This window comes from Amblyomma americanum, chromosome 1, assembly GCF_052857255.1.
Source record: "Amblyomma americanum isolate KBUSLIRL-KWMA chromosome 1, ASM5285725v1, whole genome shotgun sequence".
Lineage (NCBI taxonomy): Eukaryota > Metazoa > Arthropoda > Arachnida > Ixodida > Ixodidae > Amblyomma > Amblyomma americanum.
In genome coordinates this window covers 470235181-470262828 of record NC_135497.1, presented here as the reverse complement: position 1 = coordinate 470262828, position 27648 = coordinate 470235181, and the positions used below count along the sequence as shown (strand labels likewise).

The window sequence follows — 27648 nt, the reverse complement described above, 5'->3', positions numbered from 1 at the left end:
TCTATAGAGAACAATATTTTCTACATTATAGTATTGCCGCGATTGAAAAAAATGTCTTGATAATGTCTGTTGCGGTCATTTTGTTTACAGACAGCAGCTTTCAGAGAATTTATTTCGCCCTCACGAGCTAGGTGCGGAAATGCCTGTAGTCGCAGCAATTATTTATGGCAAATTTGGGCACCCCTTCCGCACCGATTACAAACTTATTTCTCCGCAAGACAACCTGCCGTTAATTGTTAATCAGTAATTTAACAGCCCCAAACTTAATCAGCTTGGAAGCATTTTTGCCCCTGCAGATTTTGCTGCTTGATTTTTTTGAAATTCATTATTGAGGCCATTGTAATCACTTGGTACGCACATTTCTGCATTGGAGTTTTTTTTCTATACCGCTGATTGTCCACCCCCTGTTGGATTTGTTATTTAATTTGCTTTTCGTATTCACTTTTATAATCTCTACTTATGATTTCAGATCTTTTTATTACTCCAAAACTTTATACTTGTCATAGCGTAACCAAATTTTACGCGTGCATATCTGTGGTGGTGGTGGTAGTGGTTTTATTAAAAATAATAGTAAAAAGGAAGGAAAAGATTTTTGTTACCCCCGGCATCTGCCATCGATACTGAAGCACCTGAGCTGGGGCAGCGGAAATAAAGGATAGCAGGCAGAATGGAGAAATGAAATGAAAGAGGTGAGGGGACAGGAAGGGAGGATAGCGGGAGAAGTAATATGTACAAACTATTTATACAATAAGAAATGTGTCCAGGTTGTGCGCGTGATTAGTTCATTTCAGAGGAATTAAATCACACACGCGCACAGCACGGTGTTGGTTACAACTGGAGAGGGGCGTCCAGTTATTAATCGTTCAAGGTAGAACTCGCGGAGCGTTCGGTCACTGCGTGTAACTACCTGACGGAGAACAGACGGGACGTCAAGCCCGTGTGTTCGAGGAATGCACAGAGGCTCACCAAAGTACGCTCACGAGTGCGCGCACTGCCCTGCGGCCACAATAGCGTCTTGCATATCTGTACGCATTTTCAATTTTAAGTGTGTTTATATTTACGTTCTCAATGCAGATTATGATATGACTTGCCTTGTGTATTGGGCCCTTGGCCTCGTCAAGCCCAGAACAGAAACTTTTAGTCTAGGTGAGTTATAAAAAGCTTAATTGAAATTTAAAATCTTGGCCTCACGTGAGCCAAAGAAAGTGCGCACCGTCCAACTAGGCATCCGCATAGTTGCGTGAAGACATTAAAATTGTCGCAAGGCGCAAATGCCACCCCGAGGGAGCTAGATAGCTAAAGTGCGCTGCGTGCTCGGTTGCTCCTCTTCTTTTCTCCTGTGCGTCTGCGCACATCACTTACTTGGAATTTAAGGCGGATAACGCCTTAGAGGAACTATTTTGCCATTAGGCCTCGCTTAACATCCAAGGAAGGCAGCCGTGTGAGTGGGTGCGAGGTTACTAACGAGACCGAAAAATGTGCCGTCATGCGGTAACCACATCTCCGGTGACAACTGAACAGTTCCCGCTACCGGGAAAGTAACTGCGGTGAGCTAAGAAAAGGCGAAGCCAGAAACAAAAGAGCTTAACCCCGTCGCAGCTGCGTCATTTGCGTTCACACCCAGGATCGCTTCTCCTGCATCACTCATCGTAATGCGTGAAACGAGTGTGACGGTTACCGTGAACGTGGGTGCTCTGATGCACTTAACGTTCTCCGTGTGTGCATCATGCCCAGCAATTCTGAATAAAAGCATTTTGGAGCAGAATACTGTTGATGAAAGCAATTTTTTCATGTCATGTAAGATTTCACTATAAAAATCGGTATATCCGCAGATCACCAGACGGCACTCCTGAATTTTGTTTCTATTAACGATTTTGCTGTGGTCAAAAGCGTTCCAAATTGGTTTGCTTTCATAGCCTTAACTGTTCGAGGCGATCGATGGAAACACTTTAAAAGAAATATTTTGCAACATATCCGAAGAATGGACCATTACCTGAAATATTTCCGTAAGAGTAACTTACATTTTTCCAGTTTTCAAAACATTTGTCCCAGAATGTTGGACATGATTTTGCGATGTGCATGCCGCTTCGCAAACAACCTGCGTTTAATTTTAAACCTGGGAAGCCGCCGTGGTGGCTCAGTGGTTATGGCACTCGGCTGCTGACCCTGAAGATCGGGGTTCGATCCCGGCTGCGGCGGAGGAATTTCTATGGAGGCGAAATTCTGGAGGGCCGTGTACTGTGCAATGTCAGTGCACGTTAATGGACCCCATGCGGTAGAAATTTCCGGAGCTCTTCACTACGGCGTCCCTCATAGCGCAAGTCGCTTTGGGACGTTAAACTCCCATAAACCAAACCTTTTCGACCTTAGACTAGATTGGACTGTGTGCGCCGCGTTCTTCCTTTGACTGAGTGAAGGATATTCCTGCCGTGTGCAGGTTGCTGTTCGCATGAACATATGCCTTTCTCCTGTGTGCGGACATCCTACATTGGCGGACATCCTTGGTGCTTTCATTAGCATCTTCCCGTTTCTCCTTGCTTTTCTTTCGTTGTCTCCACAGTGAAAAAGGCAGCGAACGGAGATCAGTTTTTAGTTGTGGAGACTAGTGGAGCTTGATTTTTTTGTATGTGTGTGTGTCGATCTGTGTTCAGCTCGTCTTTTGCAATTTTATTTTCGTACGTTGCACCACCATGCAAGCTGCAAATGACGTACACATGGCAGAAATGCTCGTATTATGAGTGTGAACTGTTCGGAAACACAAAAATCGTATTGACGATGATAGTACATGTTCTGCAGTGAAAACAGTTCGGGAGTATCTACCTAGGTGGCTGGTTGCAGGCTTCATTTTTTTTTTGTCGCCTCAAGCAAACTTTCCCCGAATTGAGATTTCACATTGCAAGCAATGGTGTATTATGGTCTCTCTCACGTATTTTTATCTAGAGGGCCTTGGTGTTTTAATTAGGTCTGAATCTTAGGAGAAAGTCACTTTTTGCGACTTTGGAAGCAATTTTCTTGAAAAGTACTTCGTTTAGAAGGATGATTGTTTGGGCCATTGGGTAATTCACATGATGATCCATAGCGGAAAAAGCAGAGGCAAGACAACAAAAGCGCTAACCTCCACTGAACGCTTTATTGGCGTTCAGAGGATTAACGAAAGGTTTACGAACTCTGTTTAGCAGTTTTAATTATTTCTAGCATAAGCTCCAGCTAACCCTTCAAATCAGGAAACGGTTATTCTTCCTGAAACGTTAACGACTTTTATATATAAAAAAAACTCAAAACGTCTTCTATTTCGCCTTTTTAGTGAACCAAGAAAACGCGGCAAGTTCTTGCATTGTTTCATGAATCAAGTCAGCGGAAAGATGAACGCAAGTAAAATATTGTAAAAGAAGATTTGTCATTGTACCCTGCTTCACATGATTTAATTTTTTTTTATTTCCAACCAACTTTTGCTTTCTCACGGGAACTTCAAGGAGCGCTCACGTGAGCGAAAATTGTGTTTATAGAAAAATACATGGTTTAAACTGAATTCGCATAATCAGCAAACAGCCCAATTTCTTTCAAAAGAGTCGGCGTTGGTCGCTTTTGCGGTCTGGGACGTTTCACGTCGAATGAACGACCCTTGCATGCAAAAGATGTTGCGCCGGCTCGCGCGAGCCGCCATCGTACCGTTAGCCTGGGTGGTGGTGAACCGGTTTGGCCCAAGACGAAACGGGTGCGTACGCACACGCTGAGCACCGGCTGCCCTCTATTTCACCACGTTTCGAACGGGCTTTTCCGTGGGAGCCCGAGCAAGTTCCCCAGGGCGCGCTTCAGTGCTCAAGCCAATAGTGCTACGAAATCTCACGAGCAGCGCATTTCTTCTTCCGACCCGCGAAGTTGGGCCGGCATTGGCGTTCTTGAGGCTCAAAATAGATGCGCAACGCGAGCGTTGCAATATAAACACGCAGAAAAGCGGGCGTGCGTTCCGCATCGATTGAAGTGCAGTGTCTGTTTGTTTTGCCTCTATCAACGCTACGCTGGCTAACGGGGTTTTTCGGCACTGTGCGTGATATCGGCGCGAGGCACCGCATGCGGTGACGTTCATGTTGTCCCGGTGAGTTTGTTTTCAAGCTCTCACTTTTTTTTACGGAGACCAGCAGGGCTGAGAACTAAAAAATGATCGTCAAAAGAAGGATTCTACTAGAATCTTTCCAGAGGATTACAAAACAACTTTGTCGCTCTGCCAAAAAAAAAAAAAATCAGGAGTGTGCGCAAGTGCCCATGGCAACACAGTTAGTTCCCTTGATGTGTTATTTTCGGCACGTAAGCGGAAACTAACTTGTCAAAGCGAATTAATCTGTTGTTCTCCGCCCCTGAACATATACGGAATCCATCATGTGCAGTTCCGGCCACAATATTACGGAGCACGCTTTAGCCATCAAACTCTTAACAAGTCTTACCTGACGGAACTCAGGAGGTAACTTGCACATAATGTTAACACATGCCGCTGGTGCGCTCACACATAAACACAAGGAACCATCATATCTTTCATACGGGACACGTGAGAAATTTTGTAACGTAGAAGCGTGCTCCGTATTATTTTGATGGGTTTATACGTCTCCCGCTCCAGAGAATTCCAAGGGGAAGCTGGTCACAAGGAAATCTCATTCGAAGCCAGACAGAGATGTTTATGAAATCTTTAGCGGTGTACGCTTAATTTTGAAGTTTAAAAGAAAGCGGATGGTTAAAAAATTCAAGCGACTTCCTAACACCATGCGTGCTATCAGACAGGACGCTTCATTTGCTCATCATGGAACGCGTGCTAATTGTCACATGTGAAAGGCACAGAGTAAAAAGCCCCGGAAGGAAAGCCACATAGATCCCTTAGGAGAACAAGTTTCTGTGCTGATCTATAGCGGAGTTCGCAGGGTTCTTTTTTTTTTTTGAAGGAGCCAGAAAATTTGCTAACCCCCTGTTCCAAAGACATATTTTTTATCGGTGTCTACGAATCATAGTGCCTGCAGTAAGTTTTCTCGTTCTTGTGGCAGACTGAGGCCGCTTGAAAGTGGCCGCCTCAGAAGGCAACGTGGCGTAACTCTGTCTTATGCAACCAAACGTCACCAGCCTAGCCGTAACCCTAGTGTTCTGCGCTGCTTCCCAATTTCAAATTGCTTTGCGCAGGTTAGACATGTGCAACATAATATCAGCCTTGTTGTCGTGATGTCTCCAAGTCCTTACCGCATGTATTGAGCTGAGAGCGAATAGCACGCGTTTTATGCATGCCCCTGGAGGACAAACGCTGTCCAACGTAGCAGTGAGAAAAAGGCAGCGACTGCGACCAACACGCAACGGATATTGATTAACTGTTGATGCGTTACTAACTATCGTGCGCTTTCCCTTATATCTTCGGCGAGAGCGCACCTATTCTTCAAATGTCTGTGGGCAACTCCTTGCAGTACCCGTCTCTTCTCTATTCTGGACGGCCGTTGGAGTGCCGATCCTGCCCTGCGCCCATCATTTTCGGGCGTTAAAAAGAATGCAAGGACTCGTCATCGGAAAACTCTACGTCGTGGTAGCATGCGCTCAGACCTTTGAAATTAAACGGGCTTGTTCGTGAGAGCGAAACGTCAAGTGAACGAGTCCGTAATGTTTCTTAGATCTTTGTGACAAAAAAAAGGAAAACGTTTGGTGTTTGCACTAGCTCTTGGGCATCATTCTTTTCAGAAACGTTCGGGAAGCTGTAGACGGAGGAAGATAATTCTAGTGGGTGGTGTGAGCAGACAGTTCCCTGATACGCCTTAAGTCTTAGAACAAAAACGACCTTGTAGGTTAGGGCGGGCAGAGCATTGGTGCGACCAGGTTTTTAACGAGTAAGTGGAAAAGAGCGGGCAGAGCAGAATAGCAAGGGCAGTGAATACCTGTCAGTGACAGAGGAGAGATTGAATCACTGAGCCTTGCATTTAGCTTGATGCGGTGCCCTGTGTTCTTATAGCGCTGTCTTCTTCCCTTGCACCTGCAGCGGCTGGCCAGAAAGCCGATGACTTCCAGTGCCCGGACCAGTTCGGCTTCTACCCTCACCACAAGAGCTGCGATAAGTACTACGCCTGCAGTAACGGCACAGCCTCCCTCAAGACATGCGGCAACGGGCTCGTCTTTGATGACGTCGATCCGCTGAGGGAGAACTGCGCCTACCCGTTCTCTGTCAACTGCGGTGACCGCACGGACCTCGGTAAGGGACATGCAGGTAGCTCCGATCTGAAACTGAACAGCCAGATTGCACATTTTGTTCCTATTTCTGCACTCAAGTAAAGTGTCATTCCCGCTGGGGAAAAGCGCTTATTACTCGGACTTGCATTGACTCAACATACAGAGGTTCTAAACGCGGCGACATCGCGCCGTAGCTCCAAGGCAACAAGTGGGCATAACTGGGCCACGTGCACTGTTAACCATCAAGTGCTGTACCTGATTTTATTACCTTTTGTCTATTTTCCTGCGGCGCCTTGCTGGAGCGCTTTCAAGCCTGACGCGGGCTGTAGAGGGTGCGCACGCCGCACACAGCTAAAGAAAACCGAAATGAGTATACGGCAGCTCAGTTGTCCGGCAGCTACCGCTTATTGTTTCGGAGCTGGTAATCAGAGCAGATAAGAAAAACAAAACTTTCAGGAAAGGAAAGAATCCATCGTTTTTTTGTTTTTTCAAGCGCGCACTACCGAAGATCAAGCAGTGGTCATTCCGTCCCTACTCTGCGGCTAATACTCACACCATATCGTCATATCAAAAGTTTGCATCTGGCAACTACAGCGCAAGTTCTGTGGTAGGAGCTTATAGTGCAGGCTGTCTAGGCACCCCTAACAGCACGTCTTCTATAGCTAGGTTCGGCCTTTCTGGTGCGCAGAGCCGCCGATCAGCACGCCCAACTGCCCCCGCCTGTACGGAATCTTCCCCGACAACCACAACTGCCGCGTCTTTTTCTCCTGCTGGAACGGCGAGAGTTCGCGGTACGAGTGCCCACCGGGGCTGGCCTACGACAACGACCAGCGCGTGTGCGTGTGGGCCGACCTGGTGGACCGCTGCGACCAGCGTGAGGTCGCCGAGGGATTCGTGTGCCCGGACCCCGCCGAAGTGGACCAGCCCGGAGTGTTCACGCGCCACGCCCACCCGACTGACTGCCGCAAGTTCTACGTGTGCATCGAGGGACAGGCCAGGCCTTATGGATGCAGCCTGGGCACCGTCTTCAATGTCGACTCGCTCCAGTGCGACGACCCCGAGAACGTCCAGGGATGGTAAGTAACGCGGCTTTATCGTTTGTTGAAGGCATGCTCCCAATTTCACAGGGCCTCGTGCCGTGTGCCGCAACAATCTTGCGCGGAAACTGGGTTTCGCTTTCTGCGTTGTCTGTAGGCGCGCCTTTTTTCTCCCCTTATGCGTCGTCTTACGTGGGCCGTTCAGTTCTGCCATGGACTCTTGCGAAAACTGACCGTTGAGCATGCTTGCTAATGCCTTTCAGTGGAAAAATTTATGCCTGCTTAGGCAAGCAGAGCTCGTCCGTAGACGACCGGTTTCAGTCAGTGGGCTTTTGTCCCTTTATAGCGAAGCTATATGTGTTACCTTACGCATATTGATGTTTCAACGATGGCAACCAGGAAAACAGCGAAGTAGCAGACACATGACTGAATAAACGGTGAAGTGGGGCCATATATTCAAACTGGCACGCTGAAAAGACATCCCTCTGCAATCTCGGTTTACGGCGGATCCCATGAGGTGCATTTATGATGGGAAGCTTCATCCTTGTCCTTCAGCGCTGCTGAAAGTGTCCACGTTACTCGGTGCCAAAGTTGTTGGAAGCGTGTGTCGGCACATAACAACAGAATGCACGAAATACGATGGTAACCTACATGGACGTTACCTCATCTTCTCTGTCGTGTGCTGTCTTTCCGCATAGCATCCGGTTGACTGCTTTCGCCGGTTTCTTAATAAGAGCAAATGCTGATTCCAGTTGAGCTTCTATGAACTGCTCACCCGTAGGAACGAGGAAGTGGGACGAACGTTGGCGTTCTCCATGTTATTTTGGAGGAACTGAAAATGCCATAGCATATAGTCACATAGCGGTAACAACAATCCGTTCGGGCCTACGAAATGAGGTGAATTTGTGGCCTCAAAAACAAGGCGACAATCAAATTTCAGCGGCTTGCGGTTGCAAGCATCATATATCGTAGTAGGTAATCCCGCGTTCCGGACCATTCGCGAAACAATAATTTCTCTGGCGAAAGCATTCCCCCAGCAATGTGAAACGAAAAGGAATGCTGTGTACACCGACGAAAAATGTGCTAAACGGAATTTTGCGGCACTTATTGCGTCATTAGTGTTAACAGGACTTCACACTTGATGCGGGCGCTGCTCAGCCTTGGACTGTTAATGACAATATCTTTATTGCCCGTTGTGAACGCTGTGCAATACAAACTTTGTACAGAGCGGCGGGGCATGACTTAATCCTACAAATGCGTACTCTGTCGTTTTGCCGTCTTTCTCTGTGGTAACATTTGCAATACCTACATGCTCGTTTCACCAGCTGTCAGCAGGCTGGTGGAAAAAGCGCATTAGAAATCAGAAGAGGGAGAAGAGCATGACCGTTGTTGTGCATACGCGAGCAGCCTCAGCGTTGGATACGCAATCACTGCACTGCCTCCATGCGGACCATTTTTCCTGGCCAAAACGTCTGGTTGTTCGAAGCGGGTACAGTGAATGAACGCCGTGAATGAGCGTCTGGGCTGCCGAGACACGACAATCTAACGTGGCGGCACCACAACGGCCATTCTTCCCCTAAGCCGTCCCGAGATGAGACGTGCGCGACTGGTTCAGCAGCCATGCGGATTTCTCGGAACGAAGGGCCTTCGGTCGGTTGTGCCGCCACGAGTTCACCTTCGCGTTTCAAGACGGGGGAGCCACTTAGCGTGCAGTGCACGTCCCGAGACGCTTACAAACTGGCTTCGATTTCGACCAGACATTCCGCGACAGCGCGCAGGAGGATGAGGACGCTTGCGGGGCCTTGTCGATACAACCCATCGGTTGCGCAACGGACTTGAGAAGCGGCAAAGAGGGGGGCGCGAGTCGGTGCTGAAGGCAGGGCGCTCTCCGATCGAGCGCGTAATCTGTGGCACGCGCTGAAACAAGGCGAAGACATTTCTTGGGCGTGTTCCAGGAGAGAGCGGATTCTCTCGCATAGTCATCCTGGTCCCGTGCCAACAGCCAGCTGCGGCAACGGGAGACCGCTTCGAACCCGTTACGCCATTACGTCACGCGAAACGCCGCCAGGATATATATGTACGAAGAAAGGACACTTGTCGGGCGGGTTATCCCGGGCCAGTATTTCTTGTTTTCACTAGCCTCTTTCGCTTTCGTTTTTCTCGGCCATGGTGGCTCCGATTTGCGATGCCGGTCAGGTCGCCTTCGAGAAGCACGCCTGGTCGCTTTGAAGATGTGTGCCCTGTTTTTTCTGCGCCCAGCCTATATGTCTCGGGCCTGCTTGCCTGCCTGGCTTCATGGTTGCCTGACATCTTGGAATTGAGGAGTTTTTCATATTTCGCTGGCTACGAAACAGCTGCTGACCGGTTTAACGTGGGCAAAAGTTCCTGGTCCGTACATCTTACGGAGACTGCATAATTGAGCCGACAGCTGTGTTTTCTGGGCGCTCCTCTTTCTCCCAGTTTTCTCTCCGCTTAGAATGCATATGTGTTTTACACAAGACAGAAGACCGCAGACAAATAAACAACTTGCACAGGGCGCAATTAATTTCACTTTAAAATATGCACACCGAGGTAAAATGCAAATCACGAAGGAAAAGCAAACAAGACTCGTTTAAACCGAGCTAAACGAACTGCAAGATAAAGGACGAAGAGACCGCAAGACCCCTACCGACCGAAATTAAGTGACAGGAATACGGCGTCTGCTAGGGTGGGTCGCCATAATGCCTTGCATGCTGGACACAAGTTCCTTTTCCATCACCTGGAAATAGAGCTGTGTCGTGTTCACTTGGTCTGGTCCTCTGTTGTCTTCGATTTATAAGCTTGTGTCCGCAAAGCTACAACGCGCCTTGCTCGGTACCATGTTAGATCGCGATACGCGTGGAAACAAAATAGTCACTGAGCGATCTGAAATTCCGTCTATTGCATGCTGTAGTGTATAGCACTTTATGTGATATGAACCGCCGTTTCTTAAACATCACTTCACAAGTTTATCCCATAGTAGGTGGTCGCTGGTATCTCCTTGTGATATTTATAACAAAGCATTAAATAGTCTCGTGTATCAACCGGTTTCAGACCGCCCCCTTTTTTTAAATTTCATAAATAATATTGCAGTTAATACGTCCACGAATTCATTGCGCACACTTCACGACCTCAGATTATAGGGCGAAACGTGGTTAAACGTCCGTCTCGCAATTTTCCGCACAGCATTCCGTACGGCAAATTGAGCAGCCCTTTAGAAAAGCACTGTTATTGGAGTTGAAGGAATGGTGTTGCGAGCCAAGCTTAAATTATGTCGTCGGGGTATCATTATTTTCTCACTTCTCGTTTCCTTTGGCTCCAATCTTTACACGAGAGAGACCATTTGCGGGAAGGATTCGCTTCCGAAGTGTCAGTTGCAACGAAGTGTGCCCAGTGGGGAGCACAGGATTAGAAACACGTTAAGGGCAAGTCGATCAAGTTTTTGTTCTCAGTATAAAATCTATTTCTTTTGGCGTTCTGCGACATTATTGACGTTTGCTGGCCGGCATTCGATTCACGCTCGTGATGTGCATCCGTTTCAGAAGTGAATGGAAGTGTATTCTAGCTTCGGAGATCCGCAACAAAAACACAGAATTGCTTTTCAAAGCGGCTGATGACAGCGACAGCCGTGTTTTATGTTTTGGCCCTTTATAATAACGGCTCCGTTTTCAGTGAGACTGCCCCTTTGCGGTTAGAACGCACTAATCTACGAACGCAGGCCGTTTCTCTTCCCTTTACGTCTTCTTCGCCGTTGCCTGTTTCGCGAGGTTGCCGTCGTCGCTAACGGTGTGCTTGCTCTCTGTGTGCAGTGAAAACTACTACGGCGACCTGGACGTGAAGACGCTGAAGAAGGCCCAGACGCACAAGAAGGGAGGCCGCCAGTCGGCGTCCTCTGACGAGGCGTCCTCTTCATAGTGAACTCCACCCGGCTGTCACCCCCTGCTGCTCCTGTTCCGTGTATGCAACGCGCCCACCCCGTCCGCATTCTTGGCTACACAGCGTGCTGGCTGCTCCTCCCACCGGCTATTAGGGTCATTGCCCCGCCTTAGCGTGTATTTTCAAAAGGGCCTGAACATTTTACGAGTCTAGTTAGGCGCGGCGAACCTTGTGCTGCCGTGTGCAGGGTCTTGTATGCTCGGTGTTTCCGCGGGACATCCGAGTTTCACTGGCGCTCGAGTATGCGTTCCTATCGGGCAGGAACATTGTTGTGTCCAGGGTTTCCGTGCTTATTTTGTTGCCCAGGCCAAGTAAGTGGAGACAGAAAGCGAGGAAGGTAGTTATTGTTTAGGCGTCATGCATGTCTCGCCTTTACGGCCAGCACTTATGAGCTGCATACCAAGGAGACGTTCGTTTTCTGCCAAACTTGTGACCGTCTTGAAGGCGTATTTCACTTCATTTGAATGCCCACTGGACTCTGCCTCAGTTAAGGACTGCCCGAGAAAATGGCAGTAGCATGGGTTTAAACTCTCGTTAAGACTTCCAAGGTGCGTGCTGAATGTTCATGTACGCGAGAATTCGCAGACGGGCCTCAGGATTTGTACTCTTGCCCTCGGTAACATTGCACACGAAGGGTAATTGCGTCTGGACTCGGGAGAAAAACATTCCGCGATAAACATTTTCCGTTCTTGGGGTTTCATGCATCTGTTATTAGGTTTTGAGACCTGTGGGAGAGGAGCTTCCAGCATGCCCTCTTTCCCAGAGTGCATTCACAGATGATGCCCTATTCAAAATAAAAAAAAGAATAAAGGAAACTTGCCATGAGGGCATCACGTTAAGTAGCCGAAGCATCGCAATACTGAGCACATAAGGTCGCTCGCTTTCGGCTGTGTTTCGGAACCTTTCCCGCTTTCCAAAATAAAAAAAACGTAAACACCTTAATGTCTGTGTGCTTTTTAATCCACAAACACAACTTTATACTGAAAAACACTGCGCCTGTAGAGGGCAAGATACATTCTACGTGCATCACGATTGAACACAGCAGCCATCGTTCAAGACACCAGCATCATCGGTGGGGTGCGCCAGCGCCGCAGTCTCCAATAAGTGGTTCAACTGCGGCGTGATATATACGCAGTGATTTCACTCGAGAGTGCAACTTGCGTTGAGTACGAACTGGCGTAGTAATGTATATCGCCATACGCTCCGACCTTCGCAGCCCCGTTGGCAAAAGGAAGATTTAACAGGAGGCGAAAAGTGGCGTTTACTTTTCCATGAAACTACATAAAGAAAGATTCTACGCGTAGCATGCTTCTAGCTATTATTGGCTGCATGCACCTTCGAATCTCGAATCGTGGCGAAAACAGCGTGAAAATTAGGTTTTCTTTAGGTAGGAACAAAAGCGTTTGGGAGCCGAAAGTTGGCTGCCAGCGATTTCCCTGGGATTGCCCCTCATGCGCATTTGAAAATCGGTCGCGCCATCTCGCGACAGCCGACGGCGCGTAACGGAACGGCTACACGCATAACAGTGACAGATGAGCTTCCTCTCTCAGGTATAAATGCCTCTCACATTTTTTTTTTTGTCCGTAGGGTTTCATAGGCGTGGCTTAAATATTGCGTTTACCATGGGCAATGAGATATTATAGGATGGAGCCTATGACGAGGTCGTGAAAAATACCCCGCAAGACCTTACTCCATTACTCACCGCTGCCCTAATTTACAATATATCGGCGAACTCTGGGAGTTTTATGTAGTGTAATGTCCCCTCTTTAAAGAAATATAAAGTATTTTACATTTCAACGTAGGGAACCTTTTCCTACGCTGTTTTTCTATTCATCATTCTCAGTACTGGCAAGGAACGCGTGGCGCCCTCTGTCAGTCTGTTTGGCTATGCGCGCGTCTACGCTTTGGTTGGTTGCTTTGGGGACGTTGAGTCATGCCGTATGAGCGCGCAGTTTAATCAAGTGGCCCCATCAGAGCGACGCTGCTAAAAAAAAAAAACGCGCGGGCCCACTATGGGATATACATAGATATACGTTTTTATGTGCCGGATTTTAAAAAAAATTCCTATGCGCAAAATACTAGCCTAATACAGGCCAAACACCGCTTAAAAGGTAGAAAGTTATTGCCTAAATTCTTTGAGATCTAAATAAACATCGGTACTTGCCTGTATTTTGGGGAATTAGCGAGAAACTGTTTTCGGCTACGAGTACTGCTTTTGCAGACGCAAGCCAAGCAGCCGGTCTCACAGGCTACGCCATCTGCCGGACGGCGCGGCAAACGACGTTTCGGCTCGGTGGATGCGAGTAGCACGCTCTCTTCGAAGATGGGGTTCGTCTCCCCGCCGGAATTAATATCACAGGAAACATCACTGCTTCTGCTACTAAATACCGCAGTGAAAATGTGACACCAACAGCCCTGCACACAATAATAACTAATAAGCCGTCGCTTGTGAGTTACATGTTCATCCGGCAGATGGTGCAGTCTGTGAGACCGGCTTCTTGGCTCACATATGCAAAAACTGCACTCGTAGCCAAAAGCAGTTTCTCGCTATTTCCACAAAATACAGGCAAGTACCGATGTTTAATTTAAATATGAAACAACTTAGGCAATAATATTCTACCCTGTGAGCGGTGTTTGCTCTTGACTAGGCCAGAATTTTGCGCATTGGAATTTTTTTAACGTCCGGCACTTAAAAACGTAAGTCCCTGTACAGAGGAGGTTATAAACAGGAGACTCTTTTACTTGACAGCTAAATTTATTATTGCAAGCTCATACTCTTACCGCAAGATCGATGGTGGAATTAAGAGCGTTTCAACATTACCAAGCAACAAAATTTCCAGGTATTTCTGTTCAAATACTGAGATGCGTGACTCCCTGACGCTCATACTTAGAGCTCGGTCAACGATACTTGTATATGGTTCTTGCATCATCACCTGCAGATATTAACAACATATATTTATCATTGCATTTTAGCGCGCATGTTTTAGCCTCAAAAGCAGACACCTCTTCGAAAGTTTCGGCGATGTGGTGAAAGTGCACCACGAATGTATTGAAGGGAATACTGTAAGTACCCCAGCAATCTAGGCGGCAAACCTGGTGCTGCGTATCATGCTTGTTTCAGTACGCAATTGTCCGCAGTAGCTAATTTGTCTAATGTAACAGTTCGTACCCAGGTATTTCAAAGCATTTCTTCTAGGTTGGTAAAGTGCCTCTGATGATTCGATAGTTGGCCGTTGATAATAAGGGATTTGCTATTGCCGTAGTGTCTACTAATTCCGTCAGTAATATCAAAGATGTATGTAGAGAATGATGTATGTGGACGATGTAGACAATTTCATCGGACGGCATGTTGCGAACTATTCTGACAAGTTTGCCATCTGGTCGGTAGGAAACTATGCCTTTACCCAAAGCAGCAATCCAGAGTGAAATCCTAGTACAATGTTGTTGATTATGATTTTAGTTTGAGTGGCAAATGAATGCCAAGCAAATTAGTTTTTGTAGGGTAACGTGAGGTTTCAAAACTGGCTCAGTTTCTTCTTCAAGGCGGCTGGGCGCTCCACCCCGGCCACTGAAGAAATGTGCCGGTCGCTCGATTCATTAGCGACTGGACGCTACCTGCACGCGGCCTTGAATATGCAGCGAATTGACACGGGTTCTAAATATCTGCAACAGCGCCTAGGCACACGCGCACGAGCAGCTCGAACTTGTTACTTTTTGCATTTTGTAAATAGTGTGCAAAGCTCTCCACCTCCTTTCCGTCCGCCGCTATCCTCTCCCTGTTCCTTAAATGCCGCCAGCCGCAGCTTCGGTGCTTGAGATATTAGATACTAATCGCCGCGACCGGCAACATATTTAGCTTCCTATTTGTATTTTTTGAAGTAAACCACTACTACTACTTCTTGGTATGACTGCGGGCTGGCTGCAGAGGATTTTCAAGCCCACACATGGTCGACCGCGGTTTACGGAACATAAACAGTGAGAATAAAAAGAAGGGACGGTTCCCAGGGAACGATTAACATTCGCCCGCGTCTGTGAAATGTGCCATGACTCAAGTAGGAGCCTCCCGCACAGGTTTGATTTGGTCTTCATCACAATGGTTCTTTCGAAGTCAATCCGAAATGCTCGGTCACCCCACTTTTCTCTCTGTTCATTTGCCTGACATAAGCTTTGTGCTGCTTCACCCTTTCCGTCAAATTGCTGGTTTCTCCAACCTACGACGCCAAGCACTCGGAACAGGGGATTTTGCATACCACGCCTTGGGCTTTTCCTTTGGGATAACAAATCCTTGGGGCGGTGGAGAAGGCGTTCGATAATGGCGGCCGCCGTGTGTGTAGGTTGCACTCTTTCTTTTTGAGCATACTAGGCAAGGTTTCGCTGACGCCTTCAACGTATGGATTGCACACGCGTGTTTGCCCTTGGCGGGTCCTTGTCGTATAGGCGTAGAATAGTTTTCATTGCGTCTTTTTTGGCTTTCGATGACACATCGAGTGAAGAAACTTGCGTATCCATTTCTTAGGAATGGTTTCTTTTGCCTATGGCAAGTTTTATCGCTCAAGGGCAGCCTTGCATCAAACAGCGCCATGGAGCAAAGTGTTTCACATGGTTAGGTGAAACACCATTTTCCAAGCATTTCTCTTCAAAGAAACGAGCACCAGGCCACGTTAGAACGTGTACCAAATGGAAACCGTTGGGTACCCGGCGGCGCTGATTTGAAAATTAATAAGCAAGATTTGGGAATTGCGTTGAACCGAAACTGGATTGAATTTCACCGTACCCTTCGGACAGAACTCTCTGAAAGTTTTCCTCCTAAAAAGCCTATGACAACAAGGCACACGATTCGCAGCATTAAATGGATGACGAGGGGGGAGGGAGGCACGATAATGTGAAGCGCCAAGAATTTGAGCGGGTGTGTCGGTAGGACGAGATTTGTAATATTTTCCAAGAGCTACGCTGGCGATCGGTTACGGGGAGTCAGGGGAGGGGAGAGAAAAGGGCGGTAGGGGGAGGGGGGTGGCTCATGCTGTTCCGGCGAGCGTGCTGGGAGCACCGCGTGTTTTGCGCCACTGCAAGGATTAAACTCGACGATTCCGCACGCACGCGCACCCAGCCATGCACACACAAATGCAATGAAGAGCGTCGACGTATAATCGTGTGAATGCAAGCACAATTCCTATGTAAGCGCATCTAACTTACTGTATGCGACGGAAACTCGCACGAAATTGGATACACGAAAATGGTGTCATTCAATCATTTACACGCAGAACAAGCTACCACCATGACACAGTATGAGCGCAGGAAACACACGCCGTGTCCCAGCGGTCTGCTTAAAAGGAACAGCATCGAACTGCCGTTCGTAAGTGGTGCGCGGAATATTTTCTTTTTTGACCGTTGCGAAGAAATGAAACAAACACGGTGACTGAGGTTGCACAGAGGTGCGAAATGCCGTGAACTAGCAGCGAGTACTGGTCCACGTGTGCAGTCTCCGCAACGTCAGGTTCTCACGAATGCTTATACGGTCGCCAGTACTGTTCAGACATCCACTGCATGATAGGGACAGCATCTTGTAACACCTGTCCTGCTATAGATAGGCAGTCTTTTCTCTGTGCTTGAGGTTTTCGTGCTTTAACTGGGCTTCAAGCTTATGACACGTGTTTCTGATTAGCCGATATGACAATGCTCCAGCTGCTTCTGAAAACGTTTCTGATCTGCATACATTAGATGTAGACAGAAAAAATTTTGACCTAGAAATAAATTATGTTCATACAAGAAATCATTCGTACGCTATAGAACGTGTAATAACCGCAAACAGGGACTTATTAACTAGGCGTTTAGGTTGTCTAAATTGTCCACAACTCAAAGTAATATGTTTGTCGTGACAGTCAAGCTTCCATTTTTCGTTTGATGCACTTTCCACCTAACGGCAGTCCAGGCGCTCAATTGTTCGTGATACAGGTTCTCTCGTCCCGTATATATACATTTACCTCATTCTTCACACATGATGTTGTTAATGACAACAACTGCCAGGCCTCTAGGGCGCTGCGGCTTGGTTATCGTAGCAACAGCTTGTATTTATCAGCCGTAACTGGCATCGTCGTCTCGATGTTTTGCGGAGCGTATGGAATGTTCCGCCATTTGTTGTGTGGTATGCAGACTTGCAGTTCTTTTTAACAAATCATCACTCAAAGTCGGACGGAGACGGGTTGCGTACGCAGCATTATCCGCGGTCCAGGTTCTTTCTTTTTCTTGCACCCCAGCAAAAAATGGAGCTAATAGGGGTCGCACAATTAGCTGGCCTTGAACAAGCTGGGTGATAAATAAAAAAAAGAAGATGCAGAATAACAGGCGGTACCCCGAGAAGCTGGGCTTGAGCGTAGGACTCACTAAGTGGACAATGGTTGAAGATTACTGGCGTCTCTCTTTCAGACGAGGGAGGAGTAATATAAAAGGAGAAGGAGGAGCTCAACTTATGGGGCGCGTAGGGTTGGCTTTGTGAGCTAGCGGCACATGAGCCACTATTCTGGCCATAAGTCACCACTCTCGGATGAAAAAATCTCGTGTGATGAATGTGACTGATGCGGAGGGGAATATGTTAGCATGCGCGCTCCGATTTCGTGGGCACACTGACTCGGGGCGCCCTCGAGCAAGTCCCCGCGTCCTCTTTCATTTGAAGTGTATCACGGAACGATGACAGTTGATGGAGACTATATCCAGAGCACATCGCTAGAGCCTGGCAGTTTAACACGCAGGGAGAACGGCTGTGGCTTAAGTGCTTGTTCCTCACCGTGGCGAACCTTCAGCACTGGATCGTCGCAGCAATCAATATCTGTGGGCCCTGGTCAAGGCAAAAACAGGCACAGTTGCGCCGATTGTTTCCTGGCTGTCGGCTAGACATTATGGCTGCTCAAGAGACTAAGATAGAAAGTACATTGCATACAGAGGTGGCCCTGCGGCGATTCTTTACAGATAACAATGTATGTGTGTCCCACTCTTTGGGCCTTTCGGTGGGTTGCTTTCTGTTCTTCAAAAATAGTCCCCATGTTTTATGTGCCAGGTTGACACAGAAGGACGCCAGACATGTGATTTTTGGCTGCATATAGGGTCGGGGAAGTTCATCTAAGTGTATGCTTCCAACAATCGGGCGAAACGAGCAGTTTTCTTTCGGGATATTTGAAATCTTCTAGGCGGTGATCGGTATGGGTGACCCACTCGACCGTAGAGGGCATAGCGAAATCGCCAAAAAGAGCAGAGTATTTTATCAGCTATCACTGAGAGGGCAGGCTTAATTGATGCCAGATTTTCCCCCACATAGCATCAATTAGAGAGTCCTCACATTCATGTCGGGATGGGATTAAAATTTCCGCAGATCTCCTTAAAAGGCGAATTTCGTGCGTTGTCATGCCTGTTTCTTTTTCCGATCATACCATGGTCATTGCGCGGATTGGAAAATGCGCCCGTCCCACGTTTCAGCCCCTGTGGGCACTATGCTGGCTTAATACTTAATTGCTAAACGAGGCTGACTTTAAGCAGCGAGTCAGAATATCTATGAAATATTCCTTGCACATAAGAGTTCTATTATTTGCCTCTTGGGAAAGATTTAAGCAAGAAGTTCTAGGCTTGGCTTTTGAGACTGGCTCCGTGAGGCCTTACCTTATATGTGGTGAAGAGAAACGATTGTTTCAGAGCCTCTATGGTTATACACGAACATGAATGAGAGGCTGCATGCTTGTACACAGAGGAAATTGCCACTCTAAAGTGTCGTTTCCAAAAGTTCGATGCAGAAACTTTTCGGGCGGCCCATGTATGATCCCGCAGCAATCGCACTTTGCACTCTGAGGAGCCAACTAGAACGGCCTTCTTTGATGAGCGTCGGCACGTGGCTGCCAAGCGAGTCTCTGAGCTCTACTATGGTGGTGCACTGGTCACAAGTACAGACGCAATACTTACGGAGTTTGCAAATCACTACAGCTGTCTTCCTGCTGCCACTACAAGCACTGTTGGTGATGTTCATGTAGCACGCTGGGTGTCAAGGAGTGCGCGGTAATATGTGGTCCTTTAACATTGGGTAAACTGGACGCAATTGATCGATTACCACTTCCGAAAGCCACGGGACCTGACTGCCTTTAAGCGGGATTTTACAAGACATTTAAATCTCTTTATCCCCTCTCCTACTCCAAATTGTTCCCGTCTGAAAAGTCGTCGCTGTCAACCGCGTAAAATATGGCCAAATTCACCACAGAAGGGGCACTTGCTGAAGAGCTGTGGGTGGGGTGCATCCGTTAGTAGCAGGACGAAACGCTCGCTCCTGGGTGACGCCTCCGCCATTGAGCCTTGACAGAGAGGCGATTAAAATATGAACGGCCTATCGGTAACGGAGATTCAGTGCTCGAGCGGACAGCCCTGACCCGGCTGTTTTCAGTTTTTAGTACATTTGCATCCATATGTGTACAGATGGCAGCGAAAAAAACAAGAAGCCACAAGGATTCTTCTTGACTGGGACCTGCACCTTCTACAGAGATGTCACTACATTAATTTCGTGTATTTACTCTCAGGGCCGATAGTCGTTACAGAGAGTTGTGGGCGAATAACGAAATATATGTGTAGTAGAGAAGATGAAATAATATGATTGTACACAGCAGACTTCAAGGCTTCGGGTGCAGTGATGGACACGACGGAGGCGGGAAGGTGGTTCCAGTCCGTGCAAGCCTTTGGAAAAATGAATCAGAATAATGATGAGTACTGCTAATTTGAAACGCCAACTTTTAAACGGTGGTATGCTATGCAAAAATTACATTAATTCAAAGCGATTGAACTGAGGATTCACCAGCGGAATATATTTTCTGGAAAAGACATGAACAAGAAATACGGGAGCATAAGCAAATATCAGGGAAATTCAATGCGTTATTTATGCTTTCTTTAATCTTTACTCCCTTCCTAATACAAGGAAAAGGGACCCCAAACGACAAGCTGCAAATCAGCAGCTCTAATATGTCTGAGGTACCACACACAGGCATGGTAGGCAGCAGCACGTAGTCCGCCACGAGACAAATCAACACATAGACGGGATGCAACTTAGCCAAAGCGCGTACTGCTAAGGATATGATAAAATGACACAAAATTATTCTTACGGCTGCAGTGAAGAGAAAAAAAATTGTCGATGTATACTTCTACGTATTTATCTCTACAACATGCATTTTAAACTCTTTGGGGCGTAAGGTGTGTGCATAGTACCGTATGGTTTGTATTTGTTTAAATTGGTTGGCATAAGAAAGTGTTGTATCTGATATGCATAGCTTGTCCTACTAATAGAGACCGCTCATTGTTTTCTAGACCTTATAGAAATAACTTTCTCTTTCAGTGAAAGCTTCGCTAGGGATTTCAGAAATTCACTCACTATGGGGAATGAAAACGTAAGATAGTACATTAGCTGATACTTGTGCAGAATTTTAACTGATAAAATGTTATATTCAAGAAAGAAAGGGCGGGTGTGGGCTGTGAAACAGATTCCAGCTACATGCATTGTCGCCTTTTTCAGTAACACAAATAATTTATTGCGGTTTGTTTTTGATGTTATTCCCCAAGCCAGGTGACATTAGTTCAAGTAGGAGTGAAATGACGCATGATAAACGGGTAGTTTTAAGCGTGTGGGAAACTGTAATCTGCATCTTGAAAGAAAGCCAACTGACCAGGATAGTTTTTTTACGATGTAATTAGATGCTCACTCCGCCTCATGGTGCAGTCGAAGACAACGCCAAGGGACCTATGCTGTTCATCTAGGTGCATGCAATTATCACCAAGGATAAGGGGATAGGTCAATTTAATATTGTTGGATATGTAGTTTACAGGTCGAAACAGTACAGCGCTAGACTTGCGAGTATTTATTGTTGACTCATTCACGGTAAACCTTTCATGCAATACGCTGAGAGTAAGGTTACACTTTTTTATGAATTTTAGGGAAGAGCAATCATTGAAAGATATGCTAGTGTCGTCAGCATAAAAAATATAATCGGGTTCATCATCTATTTGAATTAGATCATTAATATCAACATTAAATAGGGGCCGAAAAGACTCCCTTGAGGTACGCCACAATGAATGGTTGTATCACAGGATTTAGCACCATCAATAAATACAACTTGCTTCCGCTGGCTTAAATAAGACGATATTAGCTCAAGGCAATGATCCTCGATTACCATGAGCTTCCAATTTGTATAATAGAATGTTATATTTTAGGATGTTGAACGCCGTGGTGAAATCTATAAAAAGTCCTAGTGTTCGTTTTTTTTTTTCATTTTAATGTTATGCAATATAATTCTTTTTTTGCAAGAGTAAAGTGGACTCGGTCGATATTCCCTTCCGAAAACCTAACTGCGATAAAGATATTATGAACGTTTATGAAAGAATGCAGTCGCTCTTTTCAATATTATTTTTTCAAGCTCTTTCGAGAACACAGGTAAAACAGAAGTGGGACGATAGTTGGCTAATTCATTTATTCTTCACCTTTAAAAATTACCGATACTTCAGCCATTTCCATTCTTTGGGGCAATATCGCCGACGAAAGCGATAAGTTGAAATATAAACATAGCACGAAGCTGTAACATCTGCTAAAAATTTGACAGGTCTTATTTGCTAGCTGTAATTATCAGTGCTGGAGGTTGACTTATGGTTCAATTTAATAGTGAACACTTCATTACCATATGTACACTGAAAGGATATCCACTCACTAACTCTGATTGAAGCAGAAATGAGATCTTGGGTTGGGCACCCTGACTGCATAAATCTTATAAAAAAGCATTAAACTTCTCAGCCACGTAAGTTCCCAATGTCGGCTGTCCATCAATCATTAGCTCTCCTAAGGCAGTATCTCCTCTTTTAGTGAGAAATGTGTCGTTGAAAACTTTCCAAAAATATTTTGGGTTATTGCTGCTGTTCTTAACTAGTAAGCGATTCTGGAACATCAGCTTGGCCCTTTTAAGTTATTTATTTAGCTGATTGCGATATGATTTGAAAGCTTCCAGATCTAAAGCATCCGGAGCAGGCATAAAGCGTTCGAAAGTTTTTCTTTTTTGTTTCATTTTTCGTGAATAGGTGTATCCAATGCTTTCGAATTTTGGTTTAGAGACCTTTGTTTTCCTTTGAAAACATTTGGTGTATATACCCTTAGAGATGGTAATAAACTCATATGCATTGTATGGATTTGAAGATGCGAGAACGGGCAGATAAGTCTTTTGCATGCACGCATTCACGAAATTCACAAAGTGAATCGTCATTGATACCATCAGGGCGCCAGATCCGTCACTATAGACACAGGCGCGTGTGAAAGTAAAGAGCGAATCGTTACGGCCACCGCCAATGAGCCGAGCCGCGGCGAAACTAATCCTTTATTTTGTGTGCCTGCCGCACCGAGGAGGCCGGCGCAACAAACATAAACATCCGGTGGCTGTGCAGTGGATAGGTTCACGCCGGCGCCGGAATCGGATCCAGGACAGATACAGTGGTAGGAGAAGAGATAGTGATCGGAACTATTGAAAATTCCACATGACAAAGACCCAAATATTGCACAATGGTCACTGAGATCGCATATTATAGTTCCAGCAGAGTTCACTGACGACAACAATATAGTAATCAATAGTGCGACTACATGAAGAGAAAATCCTTGCAGGTGTGGAAATCAAATTTACAAAACCATTAGAAGAAACAATAGATTCAAAGTGTGAGCTAACACTCGAAGCATCAGATATGTCAATAATAAGGCCCCCTTCAGCAATAGTACATTTTTCTAAACAAAAGGATTCTAGAAGGTAGTCAAAGAAGATCAGAAATTTGTTCAGTTTTCAGATGGGGGACAATACACAAGTGATACCATTTTGTCATTATTTTCGCTGACAGAATTTTAGAATTGGCTCAAATCTAGCAGGAAATTTACCTTAAAAACACATTTTGCATAGATCACTACGCGACCCCCTCGATATGGTCGACTTAGGTAGAAGCATTCATAGCCAAGAAGTTTCATTAGGCCGGTTTCATACACAGTTCAGGTGTCGGTTCATAAAAGAACATCAAAACTATGATGAATGCTTTGAACAAAAAAGTAGAAACCGTCATCAAACATTAAACACTGAACGAACGTTGAGATGGAAAGCAGAAAACTTCATTGTGATTCTGGATAAATAATACCAAACTTAACGAGGAAGAAGTTCGAAGTAGTGCGTTCAGAGTTTTTTTTCGCCGTCAAAGCAGTGAGACCAGCTTCAGATTGAATGACAATAGCATAATCTTCCTGCTTCTTCCTGATAAGCTCCTTGCCATCAGCGATACACTGGCTAAGCGTGAGTAATTAGAAAGTATAAAACGAGCAGAGCAATTTTGGATGGATTCGTGGGCTTCTATGAGTGATTTGGTGTGGGAATCCCAGGCAGAACAGGCATACTCTTGTTTCGGGAGGTCAAGAGACTTAAAAAGTAGTTTTATGGACACAGATGTAAGAAAAAAATTGCGGCGAAAAAACCAAGTCTTCGCTCGCGGATTTCCTGAATAACTCTGCTTTAACTTCTGTATCTGATTTTAAGTATCTTGGCGTATATATTAACACAACATATCATGGCAAACGCACATTATTGAACATTAATTTGTTCAATTTGGTTTTGCCATTATATGTTGGCGGTAATATATACACCAAGAGACTTATAATCAGATACACTGAAATTAAAGGAGAGTTAATATGGAAGTCCGTGCATGAAGACTGGTTAAGTGTGCGCGTTATTCTCATCGCTTTGCACTTAACAACGTTCAGTTTCATAGACCAGATGTGGCACCAAGTAGAGATGTCAAGATACGATTGAAGAGTGACTGTATCAGAAATATTTGGCATTTGGCTATATGCACAGTAAAAAATTTCACACCCTTTAAGGGAGCATAATTGCATGCACACCCTTACACCTTACAAATTAGGAGTTTCTATTACACATGCTCCCATATTGCACCCAAGAATTTTAGAAGTTTGCATGAACGGGTGCATGTGGCCCTAATACTCCTTTTGGTGCCGTCGAGGTGCAAGAGTGTTCCTTTCAAAACTGTAAAGGTGGCTTCGCCTCAGTGCTGCATGTCCAACTAAATGAGGAAGAAAGTAAGCAAAAAGAAAACAGATAATATAGCCCTAGCTCGCGTGCTTTACGGAAAAAAGTATGCTAGCGTGGTTCCTCTGACCACATCACATGCACATGTGAAGCAGTAACATGCATGTTCGGCATTTTATCCTCGTTTTAACTAATCCATCAACGCGATTGTTAAGGCAATATTCCACATGGCGGTAAAACATAACTAATTATGAAAGCAGTACAAACGCGCTGATGGTGGCGATAGTATGCCCTCGTTTGGATTTCACTTTGAGGCCTGGTTTAAGTCTTCGCAGCAGAGAACATGCATGTAGCGACAGGAAAAAATTGGTTCTCTTGCAGCCTAAAAAAATGTGAGTGATTGATTTTATTACAAATGCCAATAAAATTGTTGGAATAATACCTATGCCTTGAATGTGGGGGCTCATTGGTTCTTTTGATAATAACGTGATCATGTACTGAACCCATATCAAGGCAAAGCACTTACGACTGCATCGTAGTGAATAGAGAAATCACTACTTTAACGTCTTGCGACAATATGTTTCATTCGGAGTACTGTCTGCGCCAAATCATTCTGCTTTACACACCAATCACGCAGAAGAAAAAGGATCAAAGTTAACTATTTCTTGAAGCAACCACTGTTTCAACTGAAAGAAAAGCAGTTGTGGAGGCCTGAAGTTAAGTCCACAGAAGAGCTTGAGAAAGTATAAGTGCAAAGGGGGCAAAACAAAATTTTTTTTGCCTCAACGTGCGTAGCTCCCCAAGACTGAACGAGTAGCAGGAGGTGCCTTTGCAATCCATTAAAAGTAAATCCAGTGGTATGGGGCGTATCATTTCCGAAAGCTAAACCTGGGCTATCGGAGACGCTGTAGTGGAAAGCTCCATACTATTTTCGGCAATCCGCGGCCCCTTAACATGCACTTGCATTGTACAACACACGAGCATTTTAGACATTAAGATCTTTCAGCTCCCGTTCTGGGAAAACTCGCGAACATCGTCTATGCACCGCAGCGCAGCGGGCATAGAACATGAGCTACAACTGCTAGAACCTGAGCGAACATTTCCGTCCGCCCGCTGAATTCGGAACCGGCGCACTGCGAGTGGAAGCACGCTGTGCGGGCCGTGAGGGCGTCAAGGGGAGCCGAAGGTCTACCTGACCGCAGAAACACATGTCGAGCGTTTCGATGGTTTCGATCCGACCCTGCAGTGCGCATTCTGCCCTCTTTGATATGTGTTGCTATCAATCATTTAATTTTATGAAGAGCAATGCTGCAGGGCTAGGGGCATTATGCCTATCCAACATATAACACAACACTCTCCAGCCCCTTTCCCGCCTCTTTGAACAACCTCACCACGAGTGCCCTGTCACCGTCCCTGCGCGGACCTTCGAAGATAGCTCGGGTTACAAGCGCAGCGCGTAAGCCGAGCGGTCTTCCCGCTCGACAGCCGCGGCGCCAGGACGACGCGCGTTCTTACGGGAGGCTGAGAAGACGCGTACGCCCCGGCTTGCAGTAAACGGCAAACAGATAAGACGCATCCATGAAAGAGTACCTAACACCGCCACTCAGGCCACGCTACAGATCCATGTTACGCGTGTTCGCACGAACGCTGCCGTACGACAGCACTAGACCTGTCCCGTGTCAACTACACTGCCGCCGAATACGTCGAACTAATGAAGGAACCCCACCCGAAAGCAACGTCCCAACTTCTTCGGGAGCATTCCAGGATATCTGTTCGGGAGGGAGCCGTCCTAGAATTTGCTTTGCTTTGCCTGCCATACATTTCATGCTCCCCTGCTCTTTCGACGACGACATGGTTACAATTTTTTTTATATATTTTGCCGCCATCGAAATGCAGTTGATGGAGCGAAAGTAAAAAAAAAAATCGGAAAGGGGGCCAATTATTGGTAACATTTCAATCCGAAGAAGTATAGCATGTTTTATCGCTTTTTATTTTTCATAAGTGGCAACTGTTAGCAAACGCTGTGTATGTTGCTCCGATGCTGCAAAAGTATTCCAGCTCCCGTACACATTGTTAGTGAAAACTGAAATCGAAACTGGATTTCTGCCGCTAGGCGGCCACCGGTACCGTCGCCCCTTTGCTGACTTTTTTTTCTCAGCCTGTTCATCATGGCTAGAGATGGGCAAGACGGCTCACTTCAGTGACCAGCTCGGAACGGCTACGCTCACTGAAATGAACCGGCTCATTTGAACGGCTCACCGGCTCACTTAAATCTGTAAGGGTGATCGGGTCGCTCATGAGCGAGTGACTTGTGGTTCTTTCCTTTCCACTCCTTCTCTCCCCAAGTGCGGCGCAGTGACCTTTTTTCTTTTCCTTCCGCATGCTGCCGGCTCACCCGTCTGGACCGGCTCCTTCCAGCACGTCTCTAGTTCTTTTTTTCTCTCCCTTGCTACCGCCCCATCCGTCTAGCCTGGCTCCCTCGCTCACTCTAACACCCTCTCCATCGTGACGTGGCGTGTGGCGAGCACTTACCCTCCTTTCACTCCCACTTCCCCGAACAGCGCAGGGACCATCCCCTCCTGACTTTTGAACCGCTCTTTCGGAAGAACGAGTGGTTATGTAAAAGTGAGCGGAGGTTTTTTTGGAGAGCCGGTTCTCTCGTTCAGTGAGCCGTGCCGACCCGTTCAGTGAGAGCCGTTCTTCTGGAGAGCCGGTTTTCTCGTTCAGTGATCCGTACCGACCCGTTCAGTGAGAGCCGTTCTTTTGGCGAGCCGGTTCTCTCTTTCAGTGGAGCCCTGCCGACCCGTTGAGTGAGCCGTTTTTTTGGAGAGCCGGTTCTCTCGTTCAGTGAGCCGTGCCGACCCGTTCAGTGAGAGCCGTTCTTCTGGAGAGCCGGTTCTCTCGTTCAGTGATCCGTACCGACCTGTTCAGTGAGAGCCGTTCGTTTGGAGAGCCGGTTCTCTCGTTCAATGGAGCCCTGCCGACCCGTTGAGTGGGCCGTTCTTTTGGAGAGCCGGTTCTCTCGTTCAGTGAGCCGTGCCCAACCGTTCAGACTTTAGCTAGAGGCTCCGTGCAGTGGCTAGTAATTCTGCAAGCACCTATGCTTTAACACGTGGGTCGATAAGTACTGTCTTGTAGTGTGTGTTCTCTGTGTAGAATTTTCTTAGTTGCAGTTAGTTCAACCGTCTTTGTGACTCTATTCTGTAACTCAGTTTGCCTTTGTACATTTATGCAAATATATTTCCTGTCTTCGGCATTTGCATTCGTCAATCGCCCAATCTTCAAGCACTGCCTGGAGAGGCCCTGTTTCCCTCCGAAGAAAGGAAAAGACCATGCATAAATTTACTACACGGCTGTTTTATTAATGAATATATCGTTTTTTTTTCAATGAAAGCCAA

The 27648-nt window shown here is 46.4% G+C and overlaps 1 protein-coding gene across 1 annotated transcript in view; it reads left to right on the top strand.

The window, feature by feature from the left end:
• The window catches only part of Gasp (Chitin binding Peritrophin-A domain-containing protein Gasp), a 41178-nt gene extending 29056 nt beyond the window's left edge, over positions 1 to 12122 (top strand). Inside the window, exons 2-4 of the mRNA XM_077650710.1 lie at positions 6002 to 6211; positions 6878 to 7265; positions 11054 to 12122. Coding sequence (XP_077506836.1) covers positions 6002 to 6211; positions 6878 to 7265; positions 11054 to 11159 — 704 coding nt within the window. The 3' untranslated portion in view covers positions 11160 to 12122. The remainder of the gene's footprint in view (positions 1 to 6001; positions 6212 to 6877; positions 7266 to 11053) is intronic.
• The last annotated feature ends 15526 nt before the right edge of the window (positions 12123 to 27648 follow it).